The sequence below is a fragment of the Perca fluviatilis genome, chromosome 7 (assembly GCF_010015445.1).
Source record: "Perca fluviatilis chromosome 7, GENO_Pfluv_1.0, whole genome shotgun sequence".
Taxonomy (NCBI): domain Eukaryota; kingdom Metazoa; phylum Chordata; class Actinopteri; order Perciformes; family Percidae; genus Perca; species Perca fluviatilis.
Genome location: NC_053118.1, coordinates 31,903,540 through 31,917,456, shown reverse-complemented (window position 1 = coordinate 31,917,456; position 13,917 = coordinate 31,903,540). Strand labels below are relative to the sequence as shown.

Below are 13,917 nucleotides of genomic sequence, written 5' to 3'. Positions count from 1 at the left end.
CTGATGAGTGCAAAATACTTGCTCCTACAGTAATTGTAGGCTATTATCCAATCAACCAGTTGCCCTGCTTTCTACAGTGGTACAGATTATTAGTTTTAATAGATTTTTGGCAGTCAGACAGGCAAATAAATATTACGTACTATTTTCAGTACAAAACAATCTGAAGAATTCATAATAACTGGTCATTTTTTAATTCAATTTCAATTTTAGAGGCAACATTGTACTATTCTGACACATTTTTTATTATTTAAGGTCTTACTTAAAACGTAATTTTCTGGAGCTTTAAACCACATCTCATGAAATATGATTACAAAAACATTGCTTTCAATAAAGACAACTATTAGCTGTTATGGAGTATTTAAAGGTGGCATTCATTTTCAACTTTGTTTTTCACCACTGAAGAACTAAGACATTTGAAAACAGTTTCCTTGAGATTACAGAACAAGTATCCCACTATACATTCGGCATACAAGTTATGCCATTTAGGTGCTTGCTTTGTGGTAAAATAAATAAAAAGAACAGCAATGGAGCATCTTTACCAGCAACTTTGGTTTTCTTTTATTTTGAAAGCAGTCACCGGATGTACGCAGTTTAACGGTTCTAGCTTCACGTCGCTGTTTTCCCAACTCTCCATCCACGTTGTCGCTATCTTCCCACCCCGCCCATTAGCTGGGAATGGACAGTTTTGGGAATTACATGCCGTGACCCCTCACCCACCCAACTGATGGAGGATAACCACATCAACATGCAGAGCCATAGTTGCGACCCGGACAGGCCCGCTCATCCCGGGATTTTCCCAACCCGCGAGGCCGGGAAGAGCGACCACCAGCCGGGGGGATCCAGCGTGGACTTCCCGGTGTCTGTGGTTCTTCCTGCCGGCGGCACCGGAGAGAGAACCGGACTACAGACACCGAAACAGTTCTGCTCGTTTCTGGGTCGGCCGCTCATAAGCTACACTATCCAGGCTTTCGAGAGGTAGGATAAAAATAAAATAAGATAGGACTAAAATGTCATAATCCCTATTTGTGAAGATATCCAGGTAACGTTTCAGGTGTAACGTTAACGTTAGTGACAGAGCAGGAGCAGGAGAGGGAAACGGGACAGGACTTCCCTTCCTCTATCGGTCGGTGTGTGTCTGTGCAGTCTGAGTTCAGGCTGCTCAGTGCTCAGTCTGACACATACTGGGAGTATTTTCATTTAGTTCATCTTGACACCTTTCCTCCAGTATTTTTTTTTCAGAAGGAACTATTCTAGCTACTATTTACTTCTCTACATTAGTCAGACCTCTTATTATTACTACGCACATAAACATGAGATCAGTAGTGAAAGAAGTACTCAGATATTTTACTTTAGTAAAAGTAGCAATACTACAGTGTAGAAATGCTCTGTTGCAAATAAAAGTCCTGCATTAAAAATTGTATACGTTCTCATGTAGGTACTTTATTTATCACATGTTGGTACTGAAAGCATTTCTTCCACCACTGGAGGACAGACTGATTTCAGGCTCCATGACAGCGAAGAGAAGGTGGATGTTTACACTGTGTGGTGATCATTGCATGGCCTTCATTACAAAAATCCAATAACAACCGGTGTTTATAATCAAATGTGTCTCCTCTTAGCTCGTCGTCAGTGTTTACATGTCAGGAAATGAATGCGGCAACATCCTACAACATCCTGGGACTGGAGATCAGGATGGAGATGCTGCCTGTGTGGCCCCGGCGATTACAGAGAGGTCATAGATCATCAGTGTTAGCGCTGTAAAGTAGTTAAGTGAGATCAGATCCACAATCCGAGCCTGGTCACTCATAAGTAGGGATGCATGGTCTTAGAAAGTTGTGCATTATCATACTGGTGGAACTTTTTTTGGTTTACACATATACAAATAGGGCTGGGTGATATGGAGTAAATCAGATATCACGATATTCTTGACAAAATACCTCAATATCGATATTGTGGCGATATTCTAGGGTTGAAAATTGGGGATTTAACAAAATATCTTCACACATAGATTTTAGATAAATAATCATCAGTAATGTGGACATAATGTCTAAGTGGGGAAAAGGCAAATAATAGAACAGCTAGAACAGTCTGGTAAGTTCAGAAAAGTACTTTACTGTAATGCAGCCTTTAAAACCAGGAAAAGACAACACTTATGTCATATCACGATATTACAATATCCAAAAGAAGGGGGGAGAGTGTCACCTTTTTCAGCCCTTCTGAGTTTGCAGGTATAAAAAATCAATAAATAATATAAATGAGACCATGAACAACATAGGCCTACAATATGTGGCTCCTACAGATGTGATGGAGAGATGCAAAAAACCCTCCAAGGGGCTTAATCTGGGCACTCTCCAGTGCATCTAATTAAAATACGAAAGGTCAAATAATATTAGGAGTTACATATTAGGGTTGTTTACAAAAGCATTCCATAGGGATAACATTGCAGAGACAAAAAACAAACCTTTAACAGCCTTCTTAAATTGTACAAGTGTTAGCTTTGAAAAATCTGATGGCAAAGCATTCTCCATCCCTGAACCTCTGTAATTTAAACCAAACTGAAGTTGAGATGTTCGACAGATAGAAGGCCTGGGTTTTTGTTATTTCAAGTGGCATGATTATGAAGTTGGTAACAGTAAAAAAAAAAATAAAGCTGAGATATGAAAGGGGAGAGAGCAGGCTCGCTCTGCGTTGAGGAGTAAACCTCTGCACATGTGCGCCCACTCTACCAACTGAGCTAACCGGGCCACATTCAACAACAATTTTGATAATTTGTTGTCATTTATCACAGGGATAATTCCTGTTTTGGGAAATGCGCTCATTCGTGTTCTTGCTGAGAGTTAGATTAGAAGTTTGATACAACTCTTATGTGTGTACCCTAAATATGACGCCAAAGCCCTCAACCACATAGCTTAGCAGAAAGATACTTTGACACTTTTTGTATTTTTATTCGTTGTTGTACATTTGCTGGTTTCATTTTCCCAAATGTTAGGATTTTCCGCCTTTCTCTGTTTTATGTCTTTGTTAATTGAATGACTTTGAGTTTGGACTCTTGGTCGCCCCATAAAAGAATTTTGAACACGTCATCTTAGGCTCTGGGAACTTTTTCCCCAGACATTTTCCAGATTAAAAAAGCAAAAAAAGAATCGATAGATTAGTTGCTGCCCTGATTCCTAAATGTAAGAAGCTCTGGGTGGATGTTATGTTCTGCCTATCTTCCCTGGTCTTTCTGACTTCTCACCTGACAAAACAGACGGTGTGCTCTCGCAGGGTGTCATGGATCCAGAGCATCGTGGTCGTCGTTGCCAAAGAAAACATGGACCTGATGACGGACATCGTCCAGCGTTTCCAGCACAAGAAGGTTCGAGCGGTGCCAGGCGGCTCGACTCGCCACAGGTCGATATGTAACGGCGTGCGGGCTCTGGGCGACGCGGAGGAGGAGAGGCCGAAGGTGGTCATCATCCACGATGCCGTGCGGCCTTTTGTGGACGAGGACTTACTGTACAAGATAGCCATGGCTGCCGAGGAACAAGGGGTCAGTATGATGAAAGCTCATTGATCTGAAACACCCGAGTATTCAAAGGGAAAAGAACTGAAATCCCTCCAACATCTGAATCAGAAAAGGTTTTATTGCCACAATAAGTACACTTGTGTGGAATTTGCCTTGGAGAAAGGGGCATACATAAACAAACAAACATACTAAACATTAATATGAAATAAACAATACAGAAAAACAAATATACAAAGTAACTGTTGCATAAGAAAAATGCAAAAGAGGCTGAATGGGTTGAGTGCAGAATTAGCGAAGGATATATAGTGCAATGGGCAGGTGTATAGGCCAGGATGAAGGTTAGTGCAAGTGTAGTGACTAGGGATGGGGGGGTGGGTTAAAGGCTGATTTATGCTTCTGCGTCGAATCGACAGCGTACCCCCGCAGACCCCTCTGCGTCGCCGCGAACCCCCCCTCCGAGCCCTCCGCCGTAGCTCGACGTGCACCTCCAAAAATAATAGTGAGTTGCAGCTCTATAAAAGACAACAAATACAACCTCCGTACATCCCGGGGCAAATGGGCATTTGTCACTATTTTCGGACACTTGAGACAAAATGATTGACCGATGGATTGAAAAACATTAATCGATAATGAAAATAATTGTTAGTTTCATCTAATGTTCATTAGAAGCCCAGATCTCCTACTTGTCAAATTGGGACTGCGATGTTAAACCTTGCGGATATCTGGAGGATATAGAAATCATATTTTTTGAAGTAGCAGACAGAAATTAGGCGCCCGTATAGCTCAGTTGGTAGAGCGGGCGCCCATATATAGAGGTTTACTCCTCGGCTTAGCAGGCGCGGGTTCTACTCCGACCTGCGGCCCTTTGCTGCATGTCATTTTTTCTCTCTCTCCCCTTTCATGTCTTCAGCTTTCCTGTCAAAATAAAGGCTGAAAATGGCCAAAAAAATAATCTTTAAAAAGTAGCAGACAGAAATCAGTGAACACGGGGCCTTTGATCACTGCAAGCATTCAATTTCTGCCACGAGGAAGCGTTCAAAGCTCCGTGAATGTCAAAACTTGGAAATGATCGTAATTAAAATGATCTCCCATTTGTAAATATGACTCGAAGATGGGTTGAAGATGGATCGTCAGTGTTTCCAGTAGCACATAATGGCAGGATGCGTCTCTTTCCAAGAGAGCGGCAGTTCAGAAAGCGAGGAATAGAGGAAACCACCCCAAAAGGCCAGTAGTTCTAATGCCAGTTAAATCTCGACTGGAGCTCATACTTCATTTCTCAAGCCAGAGAAGGTCAATTACAGCGCAGAGTGTAAGCAAATCCATCATGGCCAGCTGCAGTTACAGGAATCAAGCCTTTGACCTGGCGGGATGACAAGTTACCCAGAAGCAGCGGGCGACTTTTGTTTGTGCGTCCCTGTGCCTCATTTTTCACCGCGCAGTGTGAACATCAACAAACCAAACGCTACAGTTACAACAAAGTCAAGTTTTCCAGTCGAGGGGTTCAAACCAAAGACGACAAACAGGTCTTGTGACCTCACCTCAAGGTCTTTCCATCTTTTTTTTAGAAAAGTGTTTATCCCATTGACAGATCCATTGCTCCTGGTGGGCGGCGTGTATCCCGTCAGTGATAAATGGAAAACATTTGGACCCAAGTCACGGAGCCCCGCTGTGACGAACACGCTCGCAGATTACTCTCCATAATGATCCGCGGCTAAGGCTCTGTTGAAGGCAGGTCACACAGGTTGTGAAAGAAAGCAAGCGCTCCCTGACATGGGGCCAACGTTTATGGTGTGTTTCTGAGTGTGCGTGCGCCTTGTGATGAACTTTCACTGCAGGCGGTCTGGTCTTCATTATCTCGCCAGTGTCCACGCTCATGGCAGAGAGCCCGTCTCCACCGAAAAACAGCAGATTCATTTTGATTTTAACAGCATGTGTAACACGCAGAACACATGTTTGCTTTGCTTTCATTTCACGTCAGCAAGCGTGTGGCTGACCGTCTACTCCGGGATGCCTTCTTTCGTGCCATTGATGCAAATACTGTCTCAGAAATGTGGATTATTTTGTACAAGCAGTAGGACTGGGCATCGAGAAGCGGTTCCAACTTGGAATCGTTTCGAAAAATTCCAATTCCAGCGGAATGGTTTCTTTATTGGAATCGTTTAGGATCGTTTGGAAAATTTGGTTTCAGATCCGCTCATCGGTTCCATATTTAACATGCACGAGGTTTCCGCAGCGGCCACCGTACATCCAGGCGTTGAAAACGCCCGGTAAAACTGTAAATCAACATCGAATCAAAATAAAATGTTCCTCTTATCTGTGAAATAAGCACGTGACCCGTTTCAACCCCACCCCACAAAGAATCTGAATCGATTAGAACCCGGAATCGAAAGGAAGAATCCGAATCGTTGAAAACAAAACGATGCCCAACCCTAACCAGCAGCACATGCTCCAGCTGTACTGGTTAAGATGGATTTATTGTTACTGTGTAATACGGCTGCTGACTCAAAGTATGATCAGAGAAATATTCAGCTATCAAGATTATTTGACCAAGAAATAGAATCCCAACTAAAGGTCCACATATTAGATTTTTTCAGCTTTTCACAGCATCCCTATTTGTGTGTGTGTGTGTTTTATTTATTTTTTAAAGATTATTTTCTGGGCATTTCCGGCCTTTATTTTTGACAGGACAGCTGAAGACACAAAAGGGGAGAGAGAGGGGGGAATGACATGGCCCGCTGTGTTGAGGAGTAAACCTCTATATATGGGCGACCGCTCTACCAACTGAGCTATCTGGGCGCCCCCTATTTGTGCTTTTTATGATTATGTTGTGCATGATGTTGTGATAAGAGTTGTTAAACATGATTGAATCTTCACAAAACTGCAGATTTGACATTTTATGCCAACATTTTGATCAGTTTTTATCTACAGTGTACTGTATATTCAAAGTGAAGAGAAGTGGTTCCATTAGGCATGCAGCGTAACTGTATGAAGTGGTTTTGTTACAGATTAGGATATATATATATATATATATATATATATATATATCGTACAGGCCAAAAGTTTGGACACACCTTCTCATTCAATGCGTTTCCTTTTTATTTTCATGACTATTTACATTGTAGATTATCACTGAAAGCATCAAAACTATGAATGAACACATATGGAATTATGTACTTAACAAAAAAGTGTGAAATAACTGAAAACATGTCTTATATTTTAGATTCTTCAAAGTAGCCACCCTTTGCTTTTTTATTAATAAGGGAAAAGATTCCACTAATTAACCCTGACAAAGCACACCTGTGAAGGTAAAACCATTTCAGGTGACTACCTCATGAAGCTCATTGAGAGAACACCAAGGGTTTGCAGAGTTATTAAAAAAAGAAAAGGGTGGCTACTTTGAAGAATATATATATATATATATATATATATATATATATATATATATATATATATATACAGTGCCTTGCGAATGTATTCGGCCCCCTTGAACTTTTCGACCTTTTGCCACATTTCAGGCCTCAAACATAAAGATATAAAACTGTAATTTTTTGTGAAGAATCAACAACAAGTGGGACACAATCATGAAGTGGAACGAAATTTATTGGATATTTCAAACCTTTTAAACAAATAAAAACTGAAATATTGGGTCGCAAAATTATTCAGCCCCCTTAAGTTAATACTTTGTAGCGCCACCTTTGCTGCGACGATTACAGCTGTAAGTCGCTTGGGGTATGTCTCTATCAGTTTTGCACATCGAGAGACTGACATTTTTGCCCATTCCTCCTTGCAAAACAGCTCCGAGCTCAGTGAGGTTGGATGGAGAGCGTTTGTGAACAGCAGTTTTCAGTTCTTTCCACAGATTCTCGATTGGATTCAGGTCTGGACTTTGACTTGGCCATTCTAACACCTGGATATGTTTATTTGTGAACCATTCCATTGTAGATTTTGCTTTATGTTTTGGATCATTGTCTTGTTGGAAGACAAATCTCCGTCCCAGTCTCAGGTCTTTGCAGACTCCATCAGGTTTTCTTCCAGAATGGTCCTGTATTTGGCTCCATCCATCTTCCCATCAATTTTAACCATCTTCCCTGTCCCTGCTGAAGAAAAGCAGGCCCAAACCATGATGTTGCCACCACCATGTTTGACAGTGGGGATGGTGTGTTCAGGGTGATGAGCTGTGTTGCTTTTACGCCAAACATAACGTTTTGCATTGTTGCCAAAAAGTTCGATTTTGGTTTCATCTGACCACAGCACCTTCTTCCACATGTTTGGTGTGTCTCCCAGGTGGCTTTTGGCAAACTTTAAATGACACTTTTTATGGATATCTTTAAGAAATGGCTTTCTTCTTGCCACTCTTCCATAAAGGCCAGATTTGTGCAGTATACGACTATATGATTGTTGTCCTATGGACAGAGTCTCCCACCTCAGCTGTAGATCTCTGCAGTTCATCCAGAGTGATCATGGGCCTCTTGGCTGCATCTCTGATCAGTCTTCTCATTGTATGAGCTGAAAGTTTAGAGGGACGGCCGGGTCTTCGTAGATTTGTAGTGGTCTGATACTCCTTCCATTTCAATATTATCGCTTGCACAGTGCTCCTTGGGATGTTTAAAGCTTGGGAAATCTTTTTGTATCCAAATCCGGCTTTAAACTTCTCCACAACAGTATCTTGGACCTGCCTGGTGTGTTCCTTGTTCTTCATGATGCTCTCTGCGCTTTACACGGACCTCTGAGACTATCACAGAGCAGATGCATTTATACGGAGACTTGATTACACACAGGTGGATTCTATTTATCATCATTAGTCATTTAGGTCAACATTGGATCATTCAGAGATCCTCACTGAACTTCTGGAGAGAGTTTGCTGCACTGAAAGTAAAGGGGCTGAATAATTTTGCACGCCCACTTTTTCAGTTTTTTATTTGTTAAAAAAGTTTGAAATAGCCAATGAATTTCGTTCCACTTCATAATTGGGACCCACTTGTTGTTGATTCTTCACAAAAAATTACAGTTTTATATCTTTATGTTTGAGGCCTGAAATGTGGCAAAAGGTCGAAACGTTCAAGGGGGCTGAATACTTTCGCAAGGCACTGTATATATATATATATATATATATATATATATATATATATATATATATATATATATATATATATATATATATATATATATATATATATACTGTATGTAGATAGGACAACAAACAGCGACTCTCTGTGTGGCTCATTTGCATTTTTCACTAAACTCTAAAAAAGTTGGAGACAACTAAAGCGTGATTTATGGTTCTGCATTGGCTCCACGCACAGCTTTCGCTGTAGCCTACGTAAGTGGCCTGAAGTTTATACTTGTGCGTTGGTGTGTGCATCGAGCCGGCGTGTGTGAGAGTGAGAGAGTGACGGCAATTAGCTTCGGAGCAAGTAGCGACTCTGGAGTCATACTGAGTCTCCCCTGTGCTTTCTGATAGGGCTGGGCGATATGGAGAAAGTCAGATATCATGATATTCTTGACCAAATATCTCGATATTGATATTGCGGCGATATTCTAGAGTTGACAATTTGTGCTTTAATAAAATATCTTCAAACTTAGATAAATAATCATCAGTAATGTGGACATAATGTCTAAGTGGGTAAAGGCAAATAATAGAACAGCTAGAACAGTCTGGTAAGTTCAGAAAAGTACATCACTTTTAAAACCAGGAACACTTATGTCATATCACGATATTACGATATACAGCCGATGGTATCCTTTCACCCCCAAGCGCCAAGACGCTTTCGAGAAATGCTAAAAATGATGTATAGTTTCAAGAGCAACAAGTTCACCCTTTACAGAGCTTGTCTAGGGGTATTATATCTCTCTGTCGTTGTATTCAAAACAAATCCTAAAAACTCTGCCCAGGCAGCAGGAGCTATCCGACCTCTGGTTTCCACGGTGATAGCCACCACATCAGAGGGCTACCTGGATCATTCGCTGGAGCGAGCCAAGTACCGAGCCAGCGAGATGCCTCAGGGATTCACATATGATGTCATCTGTCAAGCCTATCAGAAGGTACAGTCATTTGTTTCATTTAGCTTTAACACACAAGAAGGCGTTACTACGTTGTGAGTGGGGCTACGAAGGTGATGATGACAACAATAAGTGCATAAATGATGAAAAAAAACACAAGGAGGACACAATGCGATGGCTCAGGATGTTTAATAGGGGTGGGGGAACAAATCGGAAATCGTATGTATCGTGTTTTGCAACTATTTTTTTAAATTAATTAATTTCCCCAGAATCTCTGTTTTTTTGTTGTTGTTTTTTTTTACCAAACATCATATCAGTTTCCAGCATAACAGAGCGAAAGCAGAAAATGCAGAAAACCCATGTTACGTACTTCTTTACAAATGAAATAAACGTCAGACTGACTGACTGACGTGATGTCCATTCTTCTTAGAAAACATAGTTTTTTAGAAATGCCTCATGATATATTGTCTCTAGAAGTGTATTATTCAACTTTTTGTTAAAGAAGGCAAAGAAAATCGCAATACTCAATACTTCTGAAATCGCAATAAATGAAAATACAAATCCAATCATGAAAGAATCCAATCGGGACAAAAGCATATCGTCCCAGCCCTGATATTTAACACGTCAAAGATTTTGCAGCTTAAGTCCCCAACTCCCTGGTTACAAAATGTTTTGACATAGCAACGAGTGGTGTTGTGTGAGTTGTGTTAATCAGTGAGCCAGGAAGCATAGATGTAGCCAGAAGTAAGGAGAGGGTAGAGGTCGGTGGCTGGAGAGTAATTGAAAAGTACTTACAATGTAAGTTTCAAGACGGCTTGTCCCTCTTGTGGCAGTCAGCCCTTTTGTGATAACCTGTTAACTACAGCCGACCTGTCTTTGTCCTGTTTCCTTAAATGTTATTAATGTGTGTTTTAAAGCACCCATATTATGCTCATTTTCAGGTTCATACATGTATTTGGAGGTTATTTCAGAATAGCTTTACATGGTTTAATTTTCAAAAAACACCATCTTTTTCCAATCCAATCCACCTTTATTTATAAAGCACTTTAAAAACAACACTGTTGACCAAAGTGCTGAACACAGTCTATGAATAAACAATAACATACAACAGAGGCACAACACAATATTAATAAAACAATAAAAATAAATACAGCAATACAAAACTCCTCAAAGTTTTGTTGAACTGCACATTGCTGCAGCTCCTCTTTTTACCCTGTGTTTTCAGGTCTCTGTTTTAGCCACAGAGTGAGACATCTCACTTCTGTATCATCTTTGTTGGCAGTCGCACATGCGCAGTAGCTGGGTAAGGATCATACCAGCTAGCTAGCTGTTTCCATACACAGTAAAAAAAAAAGGCTGTGTCTCCAACTTCGGCCTGTACAAGGCAGGATTAGCCGGGAGACTTCTTCTAAACGAGGGCGCACTTCCAACTTTGCGTGGAATACCTGCAGAACAGGGACATGGAAGTAGTTCTTTTGTAGGTTATGGTGAACTTGTGTGTGTTGTAGCAGTGTTTTGCCATTGAGAACGAGGTAGCATGCTAGCGCTAGCATGCTAGCGGTTAGCCAGCTCGTTTCGGCTAGTGATGTAGAAAGCCCTGCCGATTTTGAACAGCTCACCCGGAGACTGAAGGCAGAAGACATTCAGAAACCTCACTCAGAACAGCATGGATGTTTTTAATCAAAGTATGAGTGTGGAAGCACCAGAGACACAAAATAACACTCCAAATCCCAGAAAAAGTGTTTTTTTCATAGTATGGGCAAATCTTTTGATTTAGGCGTCCTATCTATAGAAGTGGCAGAAACAACAAACTACAGAGGGAGGGGGGACAAATAAGAAACCAAAGAAAAGAAAAATGTATTTTCCCTTATTTTGTAGCAGCTACTTGTTCAATAATGTGATAATTTTGCCATCAGTTCCAGTGTTTTTAATGTCAGATTTACGCATAATAAAGTGGCCTTCACTGACTACCAGGGGAAAAGTACAGTGGTCGCATTTATGGATTCATCCTTATCATTTATTTATTGTTTTTCTTTGTTATACATAATTTGGAACAGCGTAAGAGTGTACCATTCAATCTGTGCAACTGAAGAGGGCAAGCAGCATCCAGGATTAGTCAGTAATGACAAAGATGTGACTTTATATTCCAGGATGGACAAATCAAGTCCTGCAGGCGTGTGCCGCTTACTCCTGGTGTCGAATAATTGCACAAGAGAAAGTCTTTTAAATCTCATAGAATGACTGTCTGGATGAGATTTATGCTCTAAAAATTACACCACTTAGATGACAAAGGACTTTATGGTTCTCATACATCATAACAGGCCTTCACAGTCCTTCATTGTTCAGCTGATGTGCAAGAACCTGCAGGGTTTCACTCTGAAGAGCTTGTGGCGCGGGTGCTATCACTTTTCACTTCGGCCTCTGCCGCATCTGGGAAAGGAATGACACATTAATATATTCTGCCACAGTGCTGCAGATTAGTCTGTGGAACAAACGGGAACAAAGGCTCAGTTGGAAAAATGGCGAGAGAGCACTGAAATTACATGGCACATTTAGGTGGAGTCAGATTAATAGTCTCAGCAGTTGAGTGCATTTTAATATGTGTACCTGAAAAATGGAAAGAACTTATCCGCTGACGCAAACCGTAAATGTGTCTGATTCTTCCCTGAAAGCCGGGGCTTATTGCAAAGACTTGGCCGGCTAACGCAAGCCAACTTAATGGGAAACTTGACTTGCAAAAGTTGACCTTATTTATTTGAGTGTGCTATTTCAACCTTGACTCCATTAGATGGTTCTTCCGATAGCCACGTTTTTGAAGAACGCAGCAAACTTTGAGCAAAGAGCTCAAGTATGCCTCCAATTAGAGTTTGTCCGCAGTTATTTTTACCCCTGGCCCATATGGATTTTGAGATTGCTTTGAGAGCCTTGTTGGCTTTGGCGTTGGCCTTTTCAGAAAATGAGCTCACATTTATGCTGCGGTGTCAAGGCCAGTCAAGTTGCAAAAATGAAGACAAACTGGGGAGGTCGCCGGAGAAAGAGAAGGTTGGGGGGGACGCTCACTCCTCCTGTTGTTGTCCTCTCCTTCAACCCTTCAAAAAGATAGAGACAGTGTCAGGTTAGGACTGTAGGACATGCTCACGAAAAATCTCCGAGAGCTGCACATTTGTGGCTTGACATCCATTGAGAGTAGAAGAACTTAGCGCTGAAAAGACAAAGGGGGAGACACTTTATCCAGTCCCCAGTGAAAGCTTTTGTACCGGGAGAAAATGCTGAAGGTTAAATTACCTCAAGACCGAGAGCGTATTTCTGCTGTAATTTCTCTCTTCAGTTCCAGGGTCCATGGAATAAAAGACCCCTCTCTTTTATAACTTGATAAAATATTACCCAGGTGTAATCTCAGGTAGCATGGATTTGTCTTTGTATTCCCGACTGTATTTAAAACCAGATGAGCTCATCGCCTCAATCCAAACTTCCAGCTGTCAAAGCACAAATAAAATGTCCATTTGTGTATAACGTGTATGAACTAATCTTAATTAAGTACAAAAAGAATCACACAAAGATCTTTCATACCTGTATTTTATTTATTTATTTTCTCTTGAAAGTGACCTTCAGCTGATTCCTCCCTTCCTCCCTTTCGTAGCAGCCACAGTCACGCATGTTTTTGTGTAACAGGTAACCCATTCATTTAAGCTGTTTTTCAAAGTCGATAAAACCATCAGATTTGCATGTGTAGCATTTCCTTCCAATGAAATATACTAGAACCACATGTTCTTACCAACTAATGAGCCTTGGGACTGTTGCTTTAAAAAACGAGGGGAAATAAAATACTGGAACAAACAATGTCACATCTCTGCTGTTGAGGAGGGGCAGTAAAGGAAAGGACCCTTTTATGAGTTACTGCTTTTATGATAAAACATTTTTTGTTAAATTACTATACTGTATGTTTGGAAATGTTTGGTCCGCCAACACAAATACATTCCTGTGGGTAACACTGTTAAAGAGTTTAGTTTGAGGGTTGAACAATTTTCAAAAGAAGCCCCCATCACCCCCCCTATGATAAAGTTTTGCCATTTCTCACATATGCAGGAACAACCATTTGTGTAGCATCAGTATTTCATACAAAAAAACACATGACATCTTGCCGAACAACGTGGAAACATGTCTTATGTCCTGATGAAACGAATTCAAAGAGATAAGAGCGTTACAGGGCCAGCAGTCCATCAGCCAAAGAAAACAGTCTGCTAAAAAAATGTGGTGACGGCAGCATCACGAGCCTGTTATTCTTCTGTTCAAACACCAGCTCTGCTCTCAACACAGACGGTGTATGAAAGGCTTCAGATATATTTGGTGAACTATGTGCAGAAAGTTCAAGTTCAAGAAGAATTTCATCTCTCAAGGCGACGACAATA

At 41.0% G+C, this 13,917-nt stretch overlaps 1 protein-coding gene across 3 annotated transcripts in view; it reads left to right on the top strand.

Annotated features, from left to right (window-relative positions):
* Positions 1-584: 584 nt before the first annotated feature.
* The window catches only part of crppa (CDP-L-ribitol pyrophosphorylase A), a 52,881-nt gene continuing 39,548 nt past the window's right edge, over positions 585-13,917 (top strand). For 2 of the 3 annotated variants that reach the window (XM_039806450.1, XM_039806449.1), the window contains exons 1-3: positions 585-975; positions 3,268-3,532; positions 9,401-9,550. In XM_039806450.1, the coding sequence (XP_039662384.1) occupies positions 725-975; positions 3,268-3,532; positions 9,401-9,550 (666 nt within the window). In that variant the 5' untranslated portion in view covers positions 585-724. The remainder of the gene's footprint in view (positions 976-3,267; positions 3,533-9,400; positions 9,551-13,917) is intronic. The other variant, XM_039806451.1, reaches the window with a different exon arrangement.